This window comes from Acomys russatus, chromosome 4 (assembly GCF_903995435.1).
Source record: "Acomys russatus chromosome 4, mAcoRus1.1, whole genome shotgun sequence".
Taxonomy (NCBI): Eukaryota; Metazoa; Chordata; class Mammalia; order Rodentia; family Muridae; genus Acomys; species Acomys russatus.
Genome location: NC_067140.1, coordinates 23,381,848 through 23,407,081, shown reverse-complemented (window position 1 = coordinate 23,407,081; position 25,234 = coordinate 23,381,848). Strand labels below are relative to the sequence as shown.

Below are 25,234 nucleotides of genomic sequence, written 5' to 3'. Positions count from 1 at the left end.
ATGGGTCTTGCCTGATTCAATTTCTAGATCTGAGCTGGAGTTTCGAGATACCCTTCGGTGAACTCTAGGGAGGCATTTCATATGCCTGTCCAAATAAAAATGTAACACACTTAACAGGGCCATACTCTTACATAATTTAAGACAGGTAGAGACAATTCTAAAAAGCCATCAAAAATTACACAAAGACTACTAAAATTACAGCAGTGTTGATAACAGGGAAAATGAGACACTCATACCCTCATCTTCAAAGCTCCGTCATAGCCCATAGCACTCTAGTTCTGCAAGGCACACAAGCACCATAGAGTTAACAGGGAGGTAAACAGAACCCTACTTTGGTGATCTGATATGCATGTGATATGCGCACACAGACAGACAGACAGACAGACACAGGGTTTCCCTAGTTGAGGTTCTCACTGTCCTCAGGAATATTACTGCTTTCTTGGCATTGCTAAGTGGCAACGGAAGAGTCGATAAGTCAAATCATGAGTAGAATATTTTACTTTGAAATGGAGTGATGTTTGGTTAATAATTCGAGATCCACTAATCCTAAATGGGGTGACCCATTTAAAATGGCCTCTGTGTAAATTCACAGTTCATTAAATGGAGCCAGGTTTGGACAGGTCATTACGTTGCTAGAATGTAAGTAATGGACTGAGTAAGGATGGCTGGGGACACAGGCTCAATCTAGTTCGTGACACTGTCAAGCTTTCTCATAATGTGAGGTTGGTTCAAATGACCAACTTTCTGATTCCAGAGGGTTTGCTTAGTAACCTCTCTTGGTTTACAGTAGAAAATGCAATGCAAAATTCTGAATGAGAAAGACACTATTTACAATTGATTTAAACCCATGAAGCTGGTTTAACTGGCCCGTCTAAATGTGTTAATTAACATCAATGATAGTTTCTTATTTTTCACACTTTGTTACTCTGATCGTTAACAGTGATGGAAAGCTAAATTAAGTTAATGGGAAAGGAGTATAAATCCTTGAAGGACTTCTTGGTTTGTTTTCATCTGGGAAGATAAAGAGGCATTTGCCTCTACTCATAAATTTTTGGTACCAAACTTCTTAAAAACCAGATGGTTAAAAAAAAATTTCCCCAAAAATTATTTAACATGGTATTCAGACACGAGTGCTAAAAATGAGCGTATACATATCACGCAGAAACTTCAGCAACTCCTGTAAACTTTCCACTCCTTTCACCTTCTAAAACACATGGTCATATTATGCTGGTCACAGGCCAGTCTCTTCAGCAACAGCATCAAGTTCTTAAACTCTGGACAGAGATGGAAACACAAGGCCGTGCCTGCACTCCAGTCCACCAGCTGGGAGGCGTCCACGAGAAGGTCCACTGCCCATTGCTGAGTCAGTGGGCCGCGCTCTGAAGGGAGTGCAGTGGTGGGGCGCCAGCCAAGCCCTCACTCCCAAGGAATCCATGCAGTAGCACTCTCAAAAACCTGGTGCCACTAGCGAGACTTTACACCGATGAGGACCACAATGAGGACAACGATGATGACAACCAATGTCAAGATCACAAGCATCTTCCGGTTCTTCTTTTGGTACTGCTCTGCCTACAAGAGAGGAGGGAAGGTGTCATTTCCCCACAGAGTTGATACAAGTCTTGGGTCTGCTATGCCAGGCCTCATGGTTAGACCCTCCACCAATATGAACTCAACCCCCAAGACCCTGATCCACACTGGGATCTACTGTGAGGACAGAGGCCAAGAGACACCAAGTTACACTGGGCCTGCTACTTCCTACTCTGGCTTCTTAAGAAGGTCCCTGTGCCTGGGACAAATGTACATTGTCTTTCTTCTCAATGCAGGAAAGGGTAACCAGAGAACATGGAACCAGTGACCTCAAGAGGCCTAGGGTCACTTCCTCTGAACCTGGAAACAGAGTACCTCATTGTTTGAGGGAGAAATGGACAATGTGCCCATATGTTGGTATAACAGTCACCTAAGGAACACCCCCACCCCCACCCCAGGGCTGATGGCTCATAGGAGAGCTTCCAAAGCCCATCTGCCCACCTCCCCCAATATGCAGCACCCAGAAGCACTGGGGAGCCCCACATATATCAATGTGTGGTGGTACAGAGACACTAATGTCCTTTACACGGTTAGTGATTGACACAGACATCCCCCACCCCAAGAAAGAGAACATGCTCAGAGACTGCTGGGACTGGAAGCTGACCATCCGTAGGAAACAGAGAAGCCCCTCCTCACCTAGAAACAGGACAGGAGATCACCTCGAGAGATGGCCAATGGGAGGAACTCCTAAGTCTCAGCTGCCTTCCCACAGTGTGGACTGGGGACAGCTCCATCCCTCAGAGCAACCCAAGAACCAAGGAGTCAATGCAAACCACACACTGGGAAAACTCAAATAACTCCAGACAAAAACCAAAGTCTTACTTGGGTCCCATCCAGCCCTCACACCGGCCCAAGGAGAAACCGCTAGAGTGGGAAGCTGACAAAGCTTTAGCCTGTGGGGTGGGCTGGCGCCTCTGCGACTCTAAATGCCTTACTAAGTAAGGCTGTCCTACCCTGAGGTAATAGTGCTGGGGTGCTGAAGGTCAGAGCCTACAGCGCTGAGACCCTACAACCTGCTACCACGGTGAAAGAACATGTGACTGCTCGTGACATAGGAAACAGCTTGCTGCAAGGCCAGCAGTACCAGTAGGTATCAATGGCACTGAAAGTGGACAGGACTGATTACATCTACCACGCCCAGCTGGCTACTTTCCCTTCACAAGGGCCACCTGCCCAACCACACCCATGACCTCAAGTATTCATAAGCCCATTTCTCATAAACAGTTATAGGGTGGGTTTCTAAAACAATTTCCAACAACTTCTTAAACAGACAGACATGCAGCGAGCCCCACAAAAGAGGCCTTGTCAACAAGAGCACAACCCTCCTCGCTGCCACAAACGTCTCTGGAGATCAATTCAGTAAAGGATAATTAGACTTTTACCCTTGTTGTGAGCTCCCCACCAGCAACTCGTCAGCAGTGAACCCCAACACCTGAAGTTAGCAGCAGTAAGCACACAACAAGCAAGGCCTCATTGGCTGGGTTTTTGTTTTGTTTTGTTTTTCTAAACAGGAAAGAAAATTCCAGGCTCCACAGCAGAGAGGCTCAGCCTTGTCTGATCTTGAGGCAAGGTCTGCCTGACAACCAGGCTGCAGCAGGACGGTAAGCGCCCCCCGCCCCATATCTGCACCCAGTGGAAACAATGGAGTCCATTTCTACCTCGCAGCATCTTGGGTTGAGGACTTGTGACAGAAGAACCCTCCTAGGAATCCCCAGGATGTGGTAACAATTCCTGAAGAGCCAGCACGGAGAGCGTCCCTACCTTGTGGAGCTGCTTCAAGCCGTCTTCCGTCTTGACACAGGACTGTTCAACATTGTAGTCAATTCTATCGAGGACTGTGCCCTGGGCAGTAAGAGACAGTTCTGGCAGTGAGTGATCACAGCTCAAGAGACTGAACTTCCAACCCTGAGACAGGCACATCCCAGACCACGGGACCCACACCAGAGCAGCATCAGCCCCGAAGCAGCAGAGGCCATGAGCACAGAGCACTGTGTCAGCTGCAGCAACAATGACAAGCAGGCTTCTGCTTGTGAGGCAGCCTCTAGAGAGGTGCCACGTCCAGACATGCGAGGGCTTAAAAATCTACTTCATAGAAATTGGCTCTGGGCCACAAAGGGCCATGGCCTTCCACTGCTTGTTGCTTACATACGTGGATCTGGACAGAAAATACCAGCCAGGTTCTATCACCTTGGCCAGCTTGTTTCAATCACTGTCTAAAATGACAACTTGAGTCTCAAAGACAGGTTATTAAATTGTCTGGTCCCTTGGTTTCTTCAGGAAGCATGGAGGATGGACCAGGAAAGATGGCATATCACTGGAAACATGGCAGTTAACTAGCCAACTCTGATTGTGCCTCAACACTCTACTCTATAGCTGGTTTCATGGGACCAGGACCCAAACAAATCCCTGCTGGCAAGATAATAAAATCTAATAGTAATAAGCCCTAATCAGACTGTAACAATGAATAACGATTTAATTCTACTTGAAAGCTAGTGGTTCCAGCAGCCATTACACAGCAGTCTGCCACTGTCAGAAGGGAATCTTGTACACTGGCAGTCAGGCTGGGCTCGGTCAGAGTCCACCAGGCCTCCAAAGGATGTGCGTGCATGCGCGCGCGCGCGCGCACACGCACACACACACACACACACACACACACACATATCTTCGGGGCAGAAAACACTACTCCATATTTTCTTTCTTTAGATTTAAAAAAAAAAAAAAAACATTGATATTTTCAAAGCGAAAGACAATGGCTCATATTACGTACACACACACACACCCCAGCATATGAAGAGCACAGGTTTAAATATGTAAAGGGACCACAGGAAGGATGGGCAAGATGCCTATAGGACACACACCTGCTCCACAATCATGGCTCCCAAGTCCCTGAAGATCTCGTTGAGGTCAGAAATAGACTGTACAATCTGACGGATCTCTCGCTCCCTCTCCTCCACCATCAGTGTGTTCTGCTCTACCAGTACCAGCTGGTCGTCCGTGAAGCCCTGTCCAAACAAGAGTCTCCCTGCTAGGAAAGCTGTGGCAGGCCAGCTCAGACAACACTTAGGGAAAATAAACTCTGAAACAGTTTTATAAAGCTTCTGGCAACAGATAAGGACCTTAACCCCAAACAGCATGGTGTGCAATACAGTAGCTAAAGTGGGGTGAAGAAGGAAGCCACCTGTGACCACATCAGGCCCAGGGATGGCTTCCTGCCTCTTGGGTTCTGGGAAATAGACCGCAGGCTGCCCTGTGACAAGTGGGAGAGAGAACTCCTCCTGCAGCAAGAATTACTCAGCTTCCCCCCAGCCCCCGTCCCCACGCATGGCACAGGAGCAGGGAAGTTGGGAAAAGAAGAAGCAGATGGCTGTCCATCATGTACCTGACCATAGAGAGTGGCGGCATCATCTCCATCATCCATCAGTGGCACCGATGTGTCGAAGAAATGCTGTGATCTTTCCTCTCGGTTCTTCATGCCTAGCAGAGAGGAGCCCACTTTACTTGAATGCCTGTGGCTACTGCTCTACCATTAAAAAGGCAATCTAGAGTAAAACCCAATAGCAAGGGGAGGCCCTTAAACAGGTCTAAAGAAGCCCACCTCCAGAGGGGAGCCTTGCGTTAAAGCATTGCAACAGCATGCAAGTGTTCAGGGTATTCGGGGCAGCCACTTTCTAAATGCCCAATTCGCGAGACGCCAAGATAGACAGGACACAACCATCTCAGACTCTCTAAGCGAAACAGAAACAGTTATTCTAACTGCTGTCATAACACATTAGCACACGTCAGCATCTCTTTTCTGGAGCATCTCTAGTAAGCACTGTGACCATGTTCTGGAGGAACAAAGTAAAGACACGGATATGTGGGTCGTTGGGGGAGAGGGAGTAGGGCTGCAGGAGTAAGTCGGGTTTTGTTCATTACAATGACAATACAGAACAACCCAGTAACAGGGTGAGCTGATGTAAGACTATCTGTACCCTGCTTTCAAGTCCCAAGGGCCATGTAGATGACTCTGTGTGGAGCAACTAGCTGTCACACGTGTCATCAGTGCTGCAGAGCCCAGTGTCACATCAACAAGCCTTCTCTAAATACACGGTGACTTCCAGAGCCTGCGGACAGCCAGAGATGAATGCTATTCACCTGGACAAGAACTGTCTGTACCACTGCACAGGAGCCAAGCCTTCTCTCCCCAACAAGGGTCCCCTAGGGAGGCAGCTTCCTCTTGCTCAGAAGGTGTGAATGTGCCTAACTGGCTGTTAACAATGAAAGGCAAGTGCTGAACGGGAGAGACAGCCCCAAAGGAGGACAGAAAACACAATGTTTCTTACTCAAGAGTCCCTCAACCAGGGCCGGCAGCACTCACGTTTCAGGTAGCCGGACTGTGCATGCCGGAAGCTGGTGGACAGCTCCTGCAGGGCCTGTGCCAGGGAGGCCACCACGTTCCGCAGTAGCCGCTCTTCCTGCTCGGAGCAGGCCCTTCGTGCCCGGCTGGGAAGGGCCTGCACAGCATGCTGACACCTATGGAAGAGCTGAGAGAATAGCTCTGGCTTACATCAAAAGCCTCTCCTAGCCAAGGCCTCTGCAAGGCAGCGTGTGTGCGTGTGTGTGTGTGTGTGTGTGTGTGTGTGTGTGTGTGTGTGTGTGTGTGCGTGTGTGTGTGTGTGTGTGTGCGTGTGTGCGTGTGTGTGTGTGTACACAGACGCACGCATGCTCTGCGCACATGTATGTTTCAGGGTGGAAGTGGGTAACTGGAGGTTTCATATGCACACCCTGAAGGCCTAACTAGACACTGCATGTTTGACTATGCCCTGACTTCCTACAGGAGGAGTCCATGGCAGGTACTGTGTTATTTTTATGCCCACTTTACAGATGAGAAGGCTGAGTTAGAGACCAAGGCAAAACATTTCATGGCTGTTTCAAACATTCAATGCCTATTCCCAAAGCACAAAGGAGACATAGCACAAACACCAAAGCTTCGACAATAGTCACATCACCTGAAGACTAGTTCAAGCATATCATGCTTCCATTAAAATACCCAATATATCTTTTTACAGAACTGTGCCTAGCATAAAAGTGCAAGTCCTAGTGTGTCATAGTAATTATACATTTTAACATTAAATGATCAACTCTTTTACTATGCTGAAGCTAATTTTTATGTAATCAAAAACAGCGGTATCTACAAACAATAGAAATATAGTGCCCATACCTCCAAGAAAACCACACACTGTGAAAACCATTCCTAGACCCTTGGCCTTTTCCAAGTGCCCGCCCCATGAGGGTTTTAGGCTGGAATGTGGGAAGCCAGGACATCACTGGCTGGATGGGCACCACCGCCCATGACTGACTTGCGACCTCACCTGTGTGATCTCCTGGGTGGCTATCTCGATGGCATGCTCTTCCTCACTGCTGTCGTCCAGGGTGGGTCTGTTCAGATGCTTGTCATGAAGGCTGGCTAACTCCTTCATCTTCTGCTTAATCCGGCCAACACCATACTGTATCTAAACAAATGAAGTCACTACAATTTCACTCACGCCTGGCAGCTGTCCATCTGTATTCAAGACGATTAGTTACACCAGAATCTGCATCAGTTGAATTTGGAGGCTTACTGACCCAGGAGTAATTTTTAAATTCAAGTTACAAAGGACAAAGAAAAAGGCAGTTAACAGCACCTGTTGCTCCTATAGAACACTGGGTTCAGTTCCCAACACCCACATGGTGGCTTACAATGATCTGTGTAACTCCAGTTCCAGGGATTCACTGCCTGTTTATGATCTCCACAGGCACATACCTGGCATAAAGACATACATGTGGGCAAAAACTAATACACATAAAGTAAAATAAGCCAGTAGGTGATGTCACAGGCCTTTAATCCCAGCACTTGGGAGGCAGAGGCAGATGGATTTCTGGATTTGAGGCCAGGCTGGTCTACAGAGCTAGTTCTAAGACAGGCAGGGCTAAACAGAGAAACCCTGCCTAGAAAAAAACAAAGCAAACAAAGAAACAGACAGACAGATAAATAAATCTAAAACAAACAAGCACACACTCTTCTTTATTCCATAATTTTTCATTTCTTTCCATAATTCAGACAGTTGCTGCTAATGGTCAGTCTAAATCTCGGCATGCGCAAACAGACAAACGCTCTCTTACTTTATTATGTGGTATATAAATGAATAAACTCAAAGTGTGAGTGTGTCTGAAGATACAACTTTTAACTGTGGCGGAACTGACTCATATGACAGATATTCTAAACTATGTTGTCATCCAAACTTCAAAGAAAAAAAAAAAAAATCAAGCAAACACTTAGAAACTAATGTTTAACTTACCTCATCTACTCCATCCACCCACTTTGGAGGTGACCGCTTTGTCACACCGATTGCTGCTTCTGGATCTAAGCTGATGCCTGACACCAGTGCCATGCGGTCATCAGCAAGCTACGGGGAATAATGGCATAATCAGAGGTCAGTTTGAATGTGGGCCTCCCTACCCTCCCTGAGAGACGCCTGTGCTGTGTTACAAGCTTGCCTGACACATTAGGGTCTGAACCCCACTCCCACCTTTTCATGCATCAGTTCTTAACTTGTTGGACATTCTGTGGACACGGCTTTGACTTGGCTACAGAAATGTAATGAAAATGTCAGAGACCCCATTCCTTAAGGAAAGGCCTCTCAGTAACACAGCTAAGCCAGGACAGCAGGAAGCGGAGCGTGGAGTGTGCTGGGTGTGGCTGTGCTGGAAACAGAGCTTGGGCCAAGTGTGACAGCAATAGGCTGCTGTAGAAATCATGTTGGTCCAGTTACCTCAGTCATCAGGCCACTAACCACATGTTAAAAATGTGTCCAAGAACTGCTTAGAAGGTTAGCAGGACTCTCCTCAGGGGCCAAAGCAATCCTGCGTCAGTCTCCGCACCACCTTCTGTAGCCAGTCCTGTCTGCTTCAGATGCATGCACACTGGCAGCACTTCCCTTACTTTGAAATGACAGATAGTTTTTGTTTTTTAAATCTGCAATATATATTGCCTGAGAGTGGAAGGGGAAAAATCACAGGATTGGCCTGGTTATTTATTTATTCTGCCTGGAGGCCATGAGTGGATTTGAAAGGATCTAGAGGTCCTCCAAAGCATAAGATTTTTAAATGCTAATTTCAAAAGAACCAAATGATAACACGATACAATGGGCAGTGGTCCACAGATGCCCTCACAGACAGTGTTTTGTGAATGAGCAACATTCACCCTTCTTTGCTTGTAAGCATCGACATTTATTTTTATGCATCTGTCAAATTCCTATCTGCTTACCTAACATTAAAGAGGCAAATCCAAAATTTTCACAAATGAAAACTATCACACAAGAAACAAAAAGTCTTAAAAACTCAAGTAACAAGCCCAACAATCCTGGAGACAGAGCTCACACTCAAAGTCCAATTGTAACAATCCCCCAACATAACTCACACACATGCACCCCCACGCCCCCGACACACACACACACACACTTCCAGTAGCCTGGTCTCCACCGCCCCGAGCATCCAGCAAGGGTTAGTTACAATGCCAGAAATGGACCAAGGTCTGGGAGTTGTGACCATATCACTTTGGTCAACTTCACCGCTGCAGAACCACCATACTGCTACACCTAAATTAATGGCGTGTCCTTTAGTCATGGCAATTCTACCACTTTAAGTCTTCACTAATTATTATTTTAATATTCACAAAAGCCAGGTGAGCTAAGGAATATTATTTCAATCTACAAATACAGAACTGAAACTCAGAGGAGTTGAGCAGCCTGACTTAAGCCACTAGGCTTGTTACTGGTGATGTGACAGATGAAAACCTCAGCCAGCTAACTCTAGAATCTCCGACCCATCCACAAGCTCACTCTTAGCAACCCATGAAATACAACTGCCGTTCACCAAGCAAATAAACCAGGATACAGTGGACAGGTAAACAGACAGCAAAGGAGATGCAGGGCTTCGGATCCTGCTGCACCCTCTGCACAGGCTGGAGAAGGCTCCTGGCACTCAAGGGCCAGTTTGAAGAGGCTTGTCGTGACCATGTGGAAGCATGTCCACTCCACAGGAACACCCTTGTGGGAGTGTCCTGGCCAGAGGCAAGCCTCTTGCTTACCCCAGCTCTGGCCTGCTGTGTTTAGCAGAGCCCAACAGACACAGTGCTACAAGGGGGTGGAACCTGACCTCAACTCCAGACACCCACAGAAATCACAACCGTAAACAGCTATGATGCCGACTACTTACTGAGCCACAGAGCTTAATCTCCGATTTGCATCGTTCCCACATGTTTCAAAAGAGAAAGGATCAATTTGTGAACAAATAGGCAGTGCTATTTTCATTGATAACCAATGTACGTTAAACTGGAGGATGTGGGGTGATGGTATCTTTAAATTCACCTGTGCTCTCACTAGAAGTCACAAAGCATGTATGGATATCCAGCGGACGAGGAACGCGCTGTTTTAAGCAGCACTTTCTTTTATATGAGCCATGTCCTCATCTAATGTACATCAAAACTAAGGTCAGGACACTCGCTTATGGGTCCTAGGGAAGCTGACAAACTAGGAGACCTCAAGAGGAACAGGTGCCAGCCTAGACAGCCACTCCTGCTTTCCTGCGCTGCACCAGGACTGTGGGCTAGCAAGTGGCCAATTATTTGTCCCTGATAGAGTCTATGGCCATAGCTCATCATGACAGAAACCCTGTCCTACGGAGAAGAAACATTCCATGTCTCTTATCAGTGCAGGTTTGTACTGTGTATCAATGTGTACTACTGAAAAAGAACACGTGTTTTCAAAAGGAAAAACAATTGAAGATAACGTCAACCTCTTGAAACGGGAACAAACAGGAACATGAAAATGTATCTTACGAACACAATAAATAACCACCCTTTCACTTTCCGAACCTCCTCCCCTTTAGCGACCCGCGGTGCTGAGCACGCACCAGCCTGCAGGCTGCCACCTCCCACAGAGCACACAAGCAGCCATGCTTCTCTCCAGCGGTCCTTGCGTCATTTCAACTCTCCCTCTCCAAAAGCCCTCATGAGTTAAGGCTTTTCTTAAATGAACTTGTATATCTCAAGTAAAAAATAAAATATTTTCTTTTTAATAAGAAATAGTGTTATGCAAGCTGTACATTAGAGAATTAAGGATTTAAGAATTCTTAGCCGGGCGTGGTGGTGCATGCCTTTAATCCCAGCACACAGGAGGCAGAGGCCGACGAATTGCTGTTGAGTTTGAGGCCAGCCTGCTCTACAAAGTGAGTCCAGGACAGCCAAGGCTACACAGAGAGACCCTGTCTCGAAAAACCAAAATAAATAAAATAAAATAAAATAAATTTAAGATTTCTTGTGTCCTCCAAGAAGCACGGGTGACTGGCCTGCCTCTGAGCCCTGGCAGTGCTCACAGAAGTGTCTGTCACCCTGCCTGCACTTCAGACACCTAACCCAGGGAGGAAACATATGCACCCTGCCTTGTCAATCCTGCAGTTCCTGACACACAGCCTCCCACTCTTCACAGAACCCACCTGCACCTATAGACTAATTCAGTGAGACTGAGGAACAGTACGGAGATCTAAGCCAAACGCAACCGTGGACCAAGAGCAGCTCTGCAACTGGCCTGCATGAGCAGTCAACATCCAAGCATCCAGGAGGAAGGCTGCAGACTATAGCCTGACAACTCCTGCAGCAGGCTGTGTGTCCTGAAGTCTAAGCAGGAGGACAGACGCCATGGCCTACCAAGTCTCTAGGCTCAAGAGGAGTGGATAAGGAAGTGGACGGAGGAATCGGGATGTCACAACCAAATTATCTTAATCTGAGATTACAAATAATGCTTTCTCTTCTCATTATGGAATGACTAAAAAACACTTCCTAAACGGCACACAAAACAGAGAACACAAACCTTGAGAATCTCACACACTATCTTGATAATCTTCTTAATTTACTGACTTTCCTTCCTCAATATACACAAGCTAAAAAACAAGAGGAGCGGTAGCCCCGGCCGCCGTCATCACAGCCTTGAGCACGTCTGCAGATCTGGCTTCTGCAAGTGAAGACACTCCTTCCCCACCTTCAGTGGGGCCATGGACGCCTGCTCAAGGCTACAAGAGCTGGATCACAGGTCAAGGTGGTTTGGGATCCTGACATTTGTACCCTCTAATATTTTAATAGCTCCCATGTTCTGGAAGATTATCTCTCCAAGGCAGAAAGCGCAAATACCAGACACAGAAGACAGAGAGAGCAGATACTGCCCTGACAACAATATAGATAGAGAATGGCCTCCTCCTCAGCCAGAAGTCTCCCGCACATTTCCCGAGCAGTGTCTCCAGGGTCCTCAGCTTGAACAAGAGAGTAGCTAGCATGTATGCCTGCAGGACTACCTGCAGGGAGTAGGGGCTGCCAGATCGATGGCTTCATGCCAGGATGCCCAAGTGGCAGATGTTTGCTACTCCCAGAAGACACTCCCTTGAAGGCAGCCCTCCCCGAGTGAGGTGAGCCTCTGGACACCTTTCCCAAGCACAGCCCTAGCTCCTCACTTGGCACCTGGCGCTCCACAGTAATGAACACACGATTATAACTAGCTGAGTGAGGGAACAGTAAATGGGTGGAATGGATGGATGAGGTAAATAAAGTATGTCGCCTATAATTCTGAAAGCTGCACTTCATGAAAAACATAATGGTGCTGGAGAAGGGAGGGAATTGAGGTGTGCAGAGCCAAGAGCACAAGTGCAAAGACTGTTCCACACACGGCAATGCACCCACTTCCACCAGGGCCCCGCTCGCTCGCAGATGCTAAGTATAAGAAATGCAAATAGGGATCAAATATGGCAGTACACATCTGTGACCCCAGTACCTGGGCTGCTGAGGGAGCAGGACTGCCAAGGGCTGGAGACCAGCTTGGGCTACATGCTGAGACCCCCAACTCAAAAGCCCGAAAGAAACACAAAAGGGTCTGCAAAGCCCCTCTTACACAAGGCTAGTCTCAAGAGCAGGAGGGGACAGCCTGGAAGCAAGTTGATCACGAGGCTGACCCTAAGATGTTAAAAACATTTTCGGGCTCTCTTGCTCTCCTGAGGGCTCTTCCCTCAGCTCTCTAGAGTGTTGGAAGCTGCAATCGGCTCAGTGAGGACGCACCACCTTATGCCCTGCTCTGTTACCATATTCCATGTGTGCCTACCATGGTCTGTGTCAGACCTTAACCTAGCAGGAGTCTCACTAGCAAACCTATCTACATCTGCTGCGCCCCAAGAGACCCACTCCATGACCTCACTCCTCCTTTGTCCAAGGCTCAAGGCCTAGGCTGCTGGCACCAAGGACCCTAGATTGGGATAAAGAGGCTTAGCCTTGGCACCTACCTGGGCATTGAGCCTCAGACTGAGGGTGTGTTTTAGTACAGAAGTGGCACATATCAATGGTTAAATTTGTATGTACAGTAAGGGCAGGGCTCAAAGCCAAAGACTTCTTTTCACCCCATTCTCCCTCCCAATCTCTGGAGGAACCCACTGTTAATGGAATTCCATGTATCTTTTCATAACACACGAGTACGGGTTATTCTTCCACAGGGGACTAAGATTCTGTCACCATTTGTACTCACTCCCCTTCCTCTGTTGACTGTGGATCAGAAAGTTCATTCATCCTAGCCTTCTTGGGTGGGACTCTCTTACACAGTCACAAAAATTAAAGAGTTCTGCCTTTTGCTTAACTAGCTCCCAAGGAAAAATGCTTGAGTCTGTTAGCATCACAACTGTAAGTTTAGGTTCTTCCAATGTACAGCTAAAGCACACCCATGATCCGGCACCTGCAGGTTTATAAAATGAAGTGATCCTCATCTCCTGATCTGCCTTCCCTTGCAAACTTACATATTAAAACAAACCAACCTGGCCTCTGTTCCTCTGTAAAAGTTCAGCCCTCAGAAGAGCCCTAGCTGGCCCTTCATTGCTGAGACAGAAAGAGAGACTAATGTGGCCAGCAGCAGTGTCACATCCCTGTCCCCCACCACTCTTAGCAGGGCTACTAAACTCCAGTGATGCACGTGCATACTCTCTTCACCTCAGGGCGAGGCACTAAGAAACGAAGGCCAAGCACGTGCTGTCAGGAGCAGGCAGACTTGGTCACTGCAGCAGCAACTGAAGCAGAGGGCATCCCTCGCTTCATCTGGAGCATCAGGGACTAGTGAGATGGCAGCAGCACTTACAGCTCCCTCCTAGCTGTCTGAGGCTTCCATTAGATGGCCTGTCCCCCCTTGCTCCACTCTATCTCCTTTATCTCAGAAATCAGGAACCCAGCACCGTCATCCTGTAAGCAGGTACCTTGCTTCCTACTCAAGCAACTCTCACACGTGGCTGCCTCCAAGTTGAGAACTTTCCCAAATAGGAGACATGGCTCCTAGGCAAAGTATGAACTCAATGCATTTCACACAGTCATTCAAATGACTCTGAATGTACTCCAGGGCTGGCGTCGTACGTATGACCAAAGACTGCAGAGAAACAGTTACTATACACGTTAACATCACCCAACACACAGAACTACCCAAAGCACAGTACCTCGTCCAGCTCCTGTGGTTGTGGTGTTGCCGTCGGGCCATCCGGGCAGGAAGAGCAGGAGAAAAACATGGACAGACAGACACACAAGGCCGTCAGGTGAGGAGAATGTATCAAGCTACTCAAACAGACTACAAAGCCCAACACTTAAAAGGTTGTCTTGGATCCTTTTTGTTATAAAAGGCTACATCAGCATGTATTTTTATTTACTGTAGTTCTTTTGTTAAAGGAGACAGTAATTAATAAATAGTTGTAAAAATTAAAGCACAGTGCAGAGAAGCAAAAACATATTTGTTCTGTTTCACTAAAGTACAGTGCTAATCTTTTTCATAAATATCAATTATAACTCGCAATATCATTTGTGAATTTCCTTGAAGATAAAATAAATGCTAAAATATAATGTTAATGTGTCATATAAATGCATATTTTACCATGGCAATCAACCCAGCGAATGCAACAAAATTAACATATAAACAACCCACAAAAGTGTCTACCAATAACTGCATTCAAATAATATTGCAGCGACTCCACCTAAGGACTGTACAAATTAAGTCCTGTGGCCACGGCTTTATCCCCTGGGATAGAGACACCTGTGGGAAGAGAAAGCGACATTCCTGCATTTGCTGGGCATGACTAGGCACAGCTGTGCAGAGTGTGACACAGTGCTGCAAGCTAAAGAGACAAAGCAGAGGCAAAAGGACCCAGTTTTAACCAGTGTGGGAAGGGAACACTGGGCACTCGAGGGTTAAATTTCTGTTGAAAATTAAAGATTCTTTTTTAGATCAACATGGAACTCTATCTTCTGAGGAGACAGTTACTAATGACAGATAATCTAAACAACAAGGTCCTTTTTTTCTACAGTATTGATCATGGAAATAATTAGTTGTGAATTTCAATAATCAACTGTGTTGATTTTTTTATGTTTAGCAGTAAATTTAAAAAATAAGTAACATAATTTTCTTATTTAAAGATTAGTACTACAAATGAGACTTGACTATTGATACCAAAATAGTGTTAGACAATGCAGGCAAAAAACCAAAACAACAACAGCAACAACAACAAAGTCCACAGGCAGAGTGATCACACAATGCTCCTGTATAGTAATCTAGGTTGAGAGCCTCCGCACTCCTGCACTTCCCCGGCTGGTGCGAAGACGTGTCACATGGGCATGCTGCTGAGGTTGAGACTGAGGACACTTAAGCCACAGACATATCTCACCGTATCTCATCTCACTTTGCTTTAAAAAGAAAACAAAATATCTATTTTTTAAAAGCTTAGCAGATCCAGAAAAGCATGGACATTTTTTATCTAACCCAGGTGCAAGACGAAGCACACAGTGGAGCTGCAGCCTGGGCCCCTGTGAGGGTCCTCTAGGGCTCCAGCGTGGAAAGTGGACTGCAGCACTGCCAACCACTGTGGAAGCAGCCTTCACGTGAGCCCGTGCCGCTGGGCTGTTAGCTGGCCACACACATCCTCTTCTTTTCATTCCTACAATTACTAGGCACTAAGAGGGAAATTACAATCATGAGATTCTAGGAATAAAAGCAACACAAATACTCAAAACTACACTTCAAAATGTCACAGTCGCAGTATTTGCTGATGGCAAGGATAGGGGCAGCCAGGTGCACCGCGCTCCTCCCCATCCCACCCTCCAGCCTCTATTTTTATTAATCATTCCTGGAGTTACTTGCACATCAGGACTGAATTCAGAACACCACCTTTTCAGAGACCAACCTCATTTTTACTTCTTAAAAAACAGGACATTTTCAAAACCCCTGCCACAAAATTACCAGGAAATTTAGCCAAGACTTGTGTTAAAACAGAAGAATTACCATCAGAAAATTACCATAGCATAGTCCAAGGGAAACACCTTGGTGCCCATCACCACCTTCCAAACCTTCACATTGTCTAAACCGAGGCTTGTGACCTGCCCGTGGCACACAATCAAGCCAACATTGAAAAATTCCAAATAGCACTTGGAATTTATAGTCTAAAGAACTTTCTACATAAAACTGAGAAGTGGAAACCCATCTGTGTTTGCTCAGGGGTCTGGAAGAGCTGAGCAAAGCAAGCTGGAAGCACAGGTCTGTGCTATACTGATGTTTACTTTACTCTTCTTGCTGCCAAAATCAAAGTTTGCCTCACTTTCATCCAACACAGCACCCCCATTCACAGGTCAGTCTCCCTGCTCAAATGGAATCTTTACACGCAGAAAAGCAAATACATCTAAAAAGAAATATACAATGATTTCATACTTGGAGCCTACAAACAGAGACATGACTTTCCAGCAGACTGAGGCCCTTCGATGAGCAAGTTAAAACTGACTGTGGACAGCTGTAAAAAGAAATAAAAAACCAGGCTAGCTACTGAAAGAGGAAGAAAATGTAATTAAACAACTAAGTCCTTCCACACCCCCTGGGAAGCAGCCAAGGCCAGTGTGGCCAGGGCCTTACCCACAATCCCACATTTGTGAGGTGGGTGACCAGGGTCAGTTCCTAACTCCTCTACCCATCACTCTGCTCATATGAACCATGAGCACCAGCTTCATCCAGGACACCACAAGGTTACATGTGGAAAAGGCTCAGCCTTGCCAGGCACCCAGTAAGCACTCAATAAATCTTCACTAATATTACAGTCAAGACTGAGTAAGGACCTCAGGGTCCTCATAACCATAGTTAATCCTTAGGTTTCTTCCACCCCAAACACACATTTTATTAAAAATAATGTGCTAGTTTCAAACTAATCTAGGAGCAATTAACTCCAGCTTCCATTTATAGATTTTGCATGCTTCCCTAGCAGCGCATAGGTCAGGCTGTCAACACTAACCAACAGCTCCCACCCTGGCTAGAGTCATCACAAGAGACAAGAAACCGGAGCAACACACATCTCAACCAAATCAGCTTCCCCATTTCAGCCATTCCAAGATTTGTTTAAAAAAAAAAAATATATATATATATATATATATATTATATATATATATATATATATATAATATAAATATATTTGTTTATATATACATACACACTACACACACATATATAATTTAACTTCATAAATCCATTTATCTAACTGCTTGCAATTACCTACATGAGGCACTGACTGTACTTGGCAGACACGATGTCAAAAAGTTACTTCTGCACAGTATTGGAGCTACTTCTAAGTATTTTTCATCAGTAACCTTGAGCTGACAGCCACAACACCGCTGTTGACTATGGATTTCTCCTTTTCAATTTAAAAGTAAGGTTGTGTGCTTTGGTCAGGAGAAACAAGTATTAAAACAGAACTGCAGAAAACACTGTTGAATTGATGGGGCCACCAGAGATCACCTCACTCAAAATCCTCAATTTAGAAACGAGACAAAAGATGTCCAAAAAGATTACATCCACAGCAGAGCAGGGCTTAGACTAAATTCCCAGACTTCCATCCATCACTCTCCCTTTATCATATGCTGCCTGAGGGATAACGTGATGGATGCTCCAAACCCACGGCAGAACACAACTCTTGAAAATTACCAACAAGTGCCTTTGGCTTAGACATAAAAATCAAATCTCAATCTGTTTTTCACAATTAACTTTACTAATATGAACACAAAAACATAAACGAGAAGATGTTGTACTGAATTTTAAAAAGAAGACAGAAAAACCAGCCCTCACTCACAGGGAAGAAACTTAACCTATACGTCTGAGCCGGGATGACTGAGCCTAGAAACCCTCTAGGGATCAAGGCAGCCATGGGGTCCACATGCAGGAAGAATTAGTATCCGCTATAGCAGAAACCAGAGACAGAGTGGGAGACAGGAAAATTGCTGGCACTGATAAAGGAAAAGACACCGCAGAAGTAAAAGGTGACAGCTGCCGAATGTCCTATTGATCACACAACAGGAAACATGAGGGTCCCACAAAAAGGGACATCAGGACAAAGTATTGAGGTCCAGTCGCTCTTGGGGCTTTCTGTTGCTTGTTTTGCTGTTCAAAGTCCTTCTTAAACCCATCCTTGTTTGTGATGCATCTACCTGCACCTTGCTGTAAGTCTACATGGACGAACAGCCTCCTACAGCAATCATCACCAGCAAACTTGTAGCTTTTTCTTCAAACCATTATTATAAAAAAATATGGGCCTAATGTTATTAAATTTTGAGGCTTCCACTGCGGCTTGTTTTTAGTTGTCTGAGAGATGCATATTTACATGCCATTCGGCAATCCATTTCTTCAGTGTTGGCCTCAAATAAGGATGTGAAAGCTCAATATTAAATTTTTAAATAAAGTCTATCATTTTAGATATTTACTTTAAATTACACAAGAGACAACAAACACACCAAAATCAATGTCTAGTTTTCTCTTCTAATTAGAAATTTTAAATTCCAGGTAATGATTTTTAAAAATTAAATTCTCAGGTTTGGTTACTTCCTTTTTAATTATCTAAGTTTAAACATACACTTAAAAATTGTCTCTTGTTTTATTTGACTTAAGGCAAATATATGCTTTTAAACTTTTTGTAATTTTTCCAAGCTGAAAATGTGCTAAAAAAAAAAAAAAAAGGTAACGTGGTAAAATGTTCCATATAGAAATGCATCACTAGATTTAACAACTAAAAAGGTTTTGTTTTTCTGCTTCCTCTATTTTGAGAGCAGAATATATAAGTGCACTTTCAATATTAAACATTTCCATAGATCTCTAGTAAAATTAACAAATTTAATTATGATTAGTTGGCTAATTAAATATTATCTAATATTGCCCATATTCAAAGCTGACTGATAAAGGTTTCACTTACTACATAGTTTTGAAATTTGCAAGCCAAAAATGTGGTTTTCAAATTTGTTCTGATCTAGAAGCACTGTATGAACGATGCTGTAGTTTTTAAAAATTGTCTTAAGCATATCTTTTTCTTCAAAATATTTATAATGCTGTTTGACTTCCAGCAGTTATAAAAAATTGTAATCTCTGTTTATAGTGTTGTCATTCTTGATTATTTTCTGTGCAGAAATAATTTGTGAAATAAAAACTTACAAACAAACTGAAAAATACTACTTTGTCCTAAACACCGAGAATTAATAGCATGGTGGTTTTTTTAATGAACAGAATTAAAATATAGAAATGTATTTTTGCTTTTTAAATTCTAAGTTAGGCAAACTATTTTTGTTGGACTGCAAAAATCTGTTTTTTGGTTTGTTTGGGTTTTGCGGGAGGAGGGTGCTGTAGTCCAACCTGATCACACAGGTTATTTCCACGGACTTGACTCCTTTTAGTCATCTAAGAAAAATCCCGGAAGTACAGGCTAATAAAAACATTCAATATATTCAATAGTGTGACATAATATATTTTTAATGTTCTTGACTTCAATATGAATGTTTGTTGGATTTATAAATCACTTTCAAAAAACTGTCTGAATTTGCCAAATATATCCATATATTTCTTGACATTAACTACTTTTCTAAACCATATACTATAGCTAACCATTTTAAATTATTTTATTCCATATATATTGATATACAAACATATATATATTCAAACAGTCTAATTTAGAAAAACATTTAAAAAGCAGCTGAGCTGAGCAGCTGGACTCGGCAACGTTTTTTTTTTTTTTAAAGCTGACCGACCGTCTAAGACATTGTGTTTTTAAACTCTCTGAATTAATGCTTAAATTTTTTCTCTCATGTTACCCAAAGGTCAGGGTCCTTTAAACTTTACAGAATTAAAAATTTAAAAACAAAGAACATGTTTTTCACCAATTAAAACTGAGACCCTAGAAGGGTTAGCGTGGGTTTAGTTCTTTTTTGTTTTCCTCCCCATGCAGTAACATAAAATTAAGTCATAAAGCACAGGCGACCCTTATTTAACATAACTGAAGACCCACCAGACTGCACTCATTCCATCCTCACTCACTATTTCTCCCTTTATTTCTGAAGAGTCTTTTCAAAAACCATGTCAGAATGAACCCGGTTTCATGCTAAGATTTTCCCCCCACTTATTTCTATGCAATATTATTTTTTTCAGTTTACAAATATAAAAATCCTTCCAACACAAATGTAACCAAAGCCCCAACACACTCAGAGCTAGTTTTCCATGCTTGAGACCAAAGTTTGCATCCTGCATTTTTTTAATTCCTAAAACTGCTTGTACGGCTTCAAGTCCCTTTTCTGTGAATCATATAGCCAAACATATTTTCCATGGTGACTTTAAAAAGGGACAACTGCCTTAACAACACGTTGACAATCATGACACAGAGTTTAATTTTTCATTAGCACTTCCATAAATGATAAAAGAGCAACACAGTGTCTAAAAGGTGGGAAAGGCAAAGGGTTTCACAAATCCTATTTTAAATACAATCCACAAAGGTCTTGGGGTGACTGTTCATCCCCCCCATGTTCTAGAGTTGCTTCCATTCAAACCTTCCCTTTTCAATTAAGGGTATTATTACAAAGCTAACAATATTCGTCTGGCTGGATCACTGAGACCTGCCCCCTATCTGTGAGCAGTAATCTGAGGCTCAAGAAGGCAAAGCCTCCATCGAAAACAAACCAAATACAGCAAGCTTTCTGGAACATTGCTTTGAAAAAGAACAACAGCAGCAACAAAAACAACAAAAACCCTCTACTGCTAGATGAGGTGAGGTTCTGCTCAATAAAATCAAAACCAATGTGCTATTTGAAGGAGGTGTTAATTTTCACATCCGAATCATGGTTTTTTTTTAAGTTCGAATGGAGGGGAAAGCTTAATTTCCTGTGTGGGAAATGGAAAACGAAGAGCCTAGCCTAGCACCTTGCAGTCTCACCAACGGGGGGGGGAGAGAAAGAAGAGCAATTATTTGTAGGGTGCATGGCCACACCGAGGACTTAGGGCCGTTGGAAGAAACATGGTGGTAAAAGAAAATCAGCAAGCAAGCAAGCAAGCGCACACACACACATAGAAACACACACGTGCAACAACACAACTCCGTGTGTGTACGTGGGGGTGGGGGAGGGTTGCTCTGCAAGGATTTGAGTCAGCTAACCAACCACCTGGTCCACAGAACCAAAGTGAGGCCATTGCGGGGGGAGGGGGGGGAGAGCCTCCAAACAAAACAAGACAAAACAAAAAGAAGGTTGGAGAAAGGCCTAGGTTCCAAGTCCTCGTGTTAAAACATATGTAAATGGAAGCTGCTGGTCTTGCTGTGACGATGGAGGGGTGGGGGAGGAGGACTAGGAGGCCCACAAAGTAAGAAGGGTCAAGTAAGGTAGAGTAGGGCTTGATACTGTGGTCCCCATTGGGGGTTGTGGGTGCCCCTGGATCCTTGGCCAAGGAACCCTTCCACTTAGGTATCACTCCTAGTCGTCGTTGTCTTGCTGTTGTTCCTTTTTTTTTTTTTTTTTTTTTTTCCTTTCCCTTTTTCCTTTTTAGACAGAGAGACAGACAGAGACAGACAGACAGGCAGAGCCGCAGTGCACACAGTGTGTGTGTCTGGAGGGGCCGCCAGGAGACTCACCGCAGCAATGCTACGTGAATGCAGAGGGCTGGAGGTGGTGTGACTACTCACTTGCTCGGCTAACAGCTGCCGGTTTTGGATGGAATTATTCCGCAACAACAAGAAAGCGTCGGTTAAACGCCTGGTGGCCATTTCTCACTCTTTGTGACCCCCCTCTCAGGGTCCCCCACCTCCTTAGATTCCCAATTTTTTTTTTTAACTTCTTTCTCTTGGTCTGGTCTAGCTGGTCCACCCTTGCATAGAAACCTCTCGAAAAAGCCTTAGGCTAAAAAGGCGCAATTTTGCGCTCCGCCAAAGCGCAAAGACCCCCTCCCCAAATAACCACCTAGGCTTTCCAATTGTCTGACTCCCCCTACCCAAGGCCTGGCTCAGATCTCTAAGCACTTGAATCCCCCCAATCCTTGCGTTGAAATCGAACGTGCTGGAGACCCCTCCCCAATCCAACCACGGATCTACAAGCGTCTCACTCGCCAATCCGGTTAGGGAACGGAGAAGACCCCCTACCCACTCATTCCTGAAGACCTCCCCTAAGGTCTTGGCGCCCTAACCCTAACTTAGCACTTTCGTGGCTGACATGTGGCTCTAACTCCGAAATTTGGTTAACTCTCCTCACAAAAGGCCTGCTCAGAACACGAAACAGGCCGGTCCCAGAACTACAAGAAAGCGTCTACAGCTCCCTCCAATCGACTGAGCCTTCCAGGGCTCAGCGTGACCCGACCCCTTCCTTTCCTGGGTGGCCTGGTTCTCCACTGCCAGCAGACTGCAGGCCACCAACGAGGACCTCTCGGTCTGCCTCCCCGGCCTCTTTACTCCTCTTCACCGGCACCCTCCATCCTGAGACATGGCTGCAACCCTGCCCCAGGACCGTTTCCGTGCCGTGGTCCCGGGCTCTGGCGTTCCCCCGGCCCTCTTCCTGTCCGTCCCTCGCGGGTGCCCCCCTGCGACGTTCATGAGCTTTGTTTGTAACGTTCCGGGAGCGGGAGCTCCCTTATTGCCCTGCCCCGGGGGTGGGAGCGCTCCGCCCTCTCTGGGGTATTTCCCGGAGTGCCCTGTTTCCCTTTTCCTAAGTGTGTTCAGGCTCTGGGGCGGGTGTCCTGGCCCAAAAAAAGCTTCAAAACTTTGGCCCTGGGGCCGAAAACCACCACTGGGGTCCAGGCAATTGTGAACTTCTGGTAGAATTGCCAAGCAGGAAGAATGTGGCTCTTGCAGAGCCTAGTTTTATGCGGGGGTGGAGGAAAAGTGAGGAAAAGTGGAAGACGACTGCCTCTGCAGGCCAGGCACGCTCCACTGCAGGAGGCTGGCACTGCTGTGATGGTGTTCCTTTTTTTTTTTTTTTTTTTTTTTTTTTTAACTGTGGGGAAAAAAAAAGTATCCGGAAAAACAACCAGCACCCGCAGCCTCCCCCCCCAAAAACTCTTGAGCTCTAGGCCTTTCAGGCCTCGCTGCGGGGAGCTAGGGGTTGTCTGACACCCACCCTTGGTGCCACACTCTACAAGGGGCACTACGGTGTTGTGCAGGTCAAGTGGGAAAGTTCCCTGTAACTTGGAGACCCCCTTCCTTAGTCCCACTCTCTCCCAGAAGAACTTTGTGTCGTGGCTATCCGTTGAGCTGGGCTTCGGGTCGGCTCCCAGTCTCTGGAGCCACGTATTCAACTCGCTGCTATCCTGGCTTGGCTTGGGGACGATTTGCCCTCGGGGCCGTAGGGCTGCAGCTGCCCCATCCCTAGAGCAGAGCGGCCCAGGAGTCCAGGGTCATCAGCAAGCCTGGGTGACAGACCTGCATCTGCAGCGCGAGTTCGTGGGGTGCATTGCCTGCACTCTTGGCCTCAGCTCTGGCGTCTGACTGAGAACAGTTTGGCCACACTTAGGGAGCTCCTGAGTCTCTCGGGTGCCAACCAAGCAGAGCTTAGCGCCCGGGTGAGACAGACATGGGAGTCAAGTAGGGTCAGGCGGGAGCCCGGGGTGCTTCTCCTCCTAAAGGCGCGTGTTCGTGCGTTCGTGTGCAACTAAGCATTCGTCTGCAAAGTATCTTTGAGGCACATAGCACCATGAATGCATGGAAGAATCGAGGCGCCGGCGAGCAGCGGTGCGCACTGATGTTCAGAACCTTGGAAGCCGAGCTCTTTGAGGACAGCAGCGCCCACTCCCCGCAGCACCGGACGGTCAGCAGAGGGGGCGACAGGCAGCCCAGACCCCGCTGAGGCGGTAGAACCGTGCACTTGGCTGCCCCAAAACCACAGGCCCCGGGTTTATCTCAGGGAAAGAAAAGCGAGGAATCCTGTGTAGACCCCGGAGGATATTTGTGCAATGAGGTAAGAGTTCAGGCAGCACAGACCCCTTCGGTGAGAGCTGACCCCAGTCACGTGGCAAAGGCCTTCTCCTCCCTCCCGCCCCCCTTCCTCCTCCTCCTCCTTTCGGTGCACACGGCGTTTAGTAAACAACTGCAGAGCAGGTCTCCCGCAGGAACATTGGATTAGAGCTGTGGGCCTATTCTCTATTCTTTAGAGCACATCACCACCACCACCACCACCCCACCCCCCCTTGCAAAGCAGGGGCTTGTTTACTTCTGGCTAGAACCTGATCTCCCTCCTACGCTGGACGGCTGTGTTTTAGTCATCTTTGTACCCACTGCCATCTCATCTGGCTTGTAACAAGCTCTGAATAAATGGTTTTTAAATACGTGCCCGAATATTGTAGACCTGAAATTACGTTCCCAAATGCTCTGACCTCCAACCAGCGTCTCTAAAGCCTTTAGAGCCTTCTTTTAATGTATACTGTATATATACAAACACACACATATATATACATATATATCCAGTTTATATAATCTTTGCGACCTGTACCCTGACCGCATCTCTAGAGTTATTGTGAAGATCAAATACAAGCAGTTTGTAAACTGTCAGATCCTGGACAAATATTATATAGAATGGTAGTTTGTTCATTTTCTGCGTTCAGGAAGCTTAGCAGAATAATTCCTGGTGTTATGTTCTATCTAGCCTATGATGACGACCCTTCCTGGTCAATTTTACATATTTATTGTAAGACATTTAGGAAACCAGCCAAGCTTGCCTCTCTTTCTTCAAGAGAAATGAACAGCGTTCGTGCATATGAATAATAGAACAAGAATCCTCTTATTCTCAAAACAGGCACCTCAAGCGACTCCTGGGCCTGGGAACGGGGAGACGAGGAGTCCAGGGCCTCAGCACAGGAGCTGGAGAGCAGCCTGGAGCTGCTGAGCCCGAGCCTCGTGGAGGTGCCCGGTTCTGGGCACGAGCTTGAGCTAAGAGCTGGGGAGAAAGCCAATCTCTGTGCCTATCTGGGTTTATGTCCCTGTAGGCTCTGACCCATGGTGGGGGGTGGGGGTAGGGGGTGAGGGGTTATTATATTTCGATGTTCTTAGCTGTTTTATTTTTCTGTCAAGTAGCTGCAGAAACATTTTTTAGAGCATCCCTCATGGCCAAGTATGTGTAGCCCTAAAACTGAAATCTAGGTTGATGGTTTTTTGTTTGAAAGGCTTTAGCTGTGACTCATTCTTAGCCTGGGGTAGGATTCTGAAATACTCCCCAAGCCTACCTAGCCCTAGTGTCCTGTTTCTTGGGCTTCAGACCCGCTCTCTAATGTTTTGCCTATGGATACAAGAAGTCCTTTCGTACTTACCATCC

At 45.7% G+C, this 25,234-nt stretch overlaps 1 protein-coding gene across 2 annotated transcripts; it reads right to left on the bottom strand.

Moving 5' to 3' along the window:
* Positions 1-376: 376 nt before the first annotated feature.
* Positions 377-21,775, bottom strand: Stx16 (syntaxin 16). 2 transcript variants are annotated; one of them, XM_051143920.1, is made up of 8 exons: positions 21,574-21,775; positions 7,905-8,012; positions 6,939-7,079; positions 5,945-6,110; positions 4,967-5,061; positions 4,446-4,589; positions 3,349-3,429; positions 377-1,569 (listed from the first exon to the last, which is right to left on the bottom strand). In XM_051143920.1, exons 1-8 carry the CDS (start codon positions 21,703-21,705, stop codon positions 1,465-1,467), a joined length of 972 nt encoding a protein of 323 aa, XP_050999877.1. In that variant the 5' UTR covers positions 21,706-21,775; the 3' UTR covers positions 377-1,464. The 2 variants fall into 2 exon arrangements, with proteins under 2 accessions (XP_050999877.1, XP_050999878.1); XM_051143921.1 differs by having other exon boundaries at positions 21,625-21,775.
* Between the last annotated feature and the right edge of the window lie 3,459 nt (positions 21,776-25,234).

Coding starts and splice junctions, on each gene's coding strand:
- Stx16 (XM_051143920.1), bottom strand. CDS start 21,705: ATGGCCACCAGGCGTTTAACCGACGCTTTCTTGTTGTTGCGGAATAAT. Junction 7,080..7,904: donor GGGTGGATGGAGTAGATGAG/GTAAGTTAAACA, acceptor TCATTTGTTTAG/ATACAGTATGGTGTTGGCCG. Junction 1,570..3,348: donor GCTTGAAGCAGCTCCACAAG/GTAGGGACGCTC, acceptor CCTCTCTTGTAG/GCAGAGCAGTACCAAAAGAA.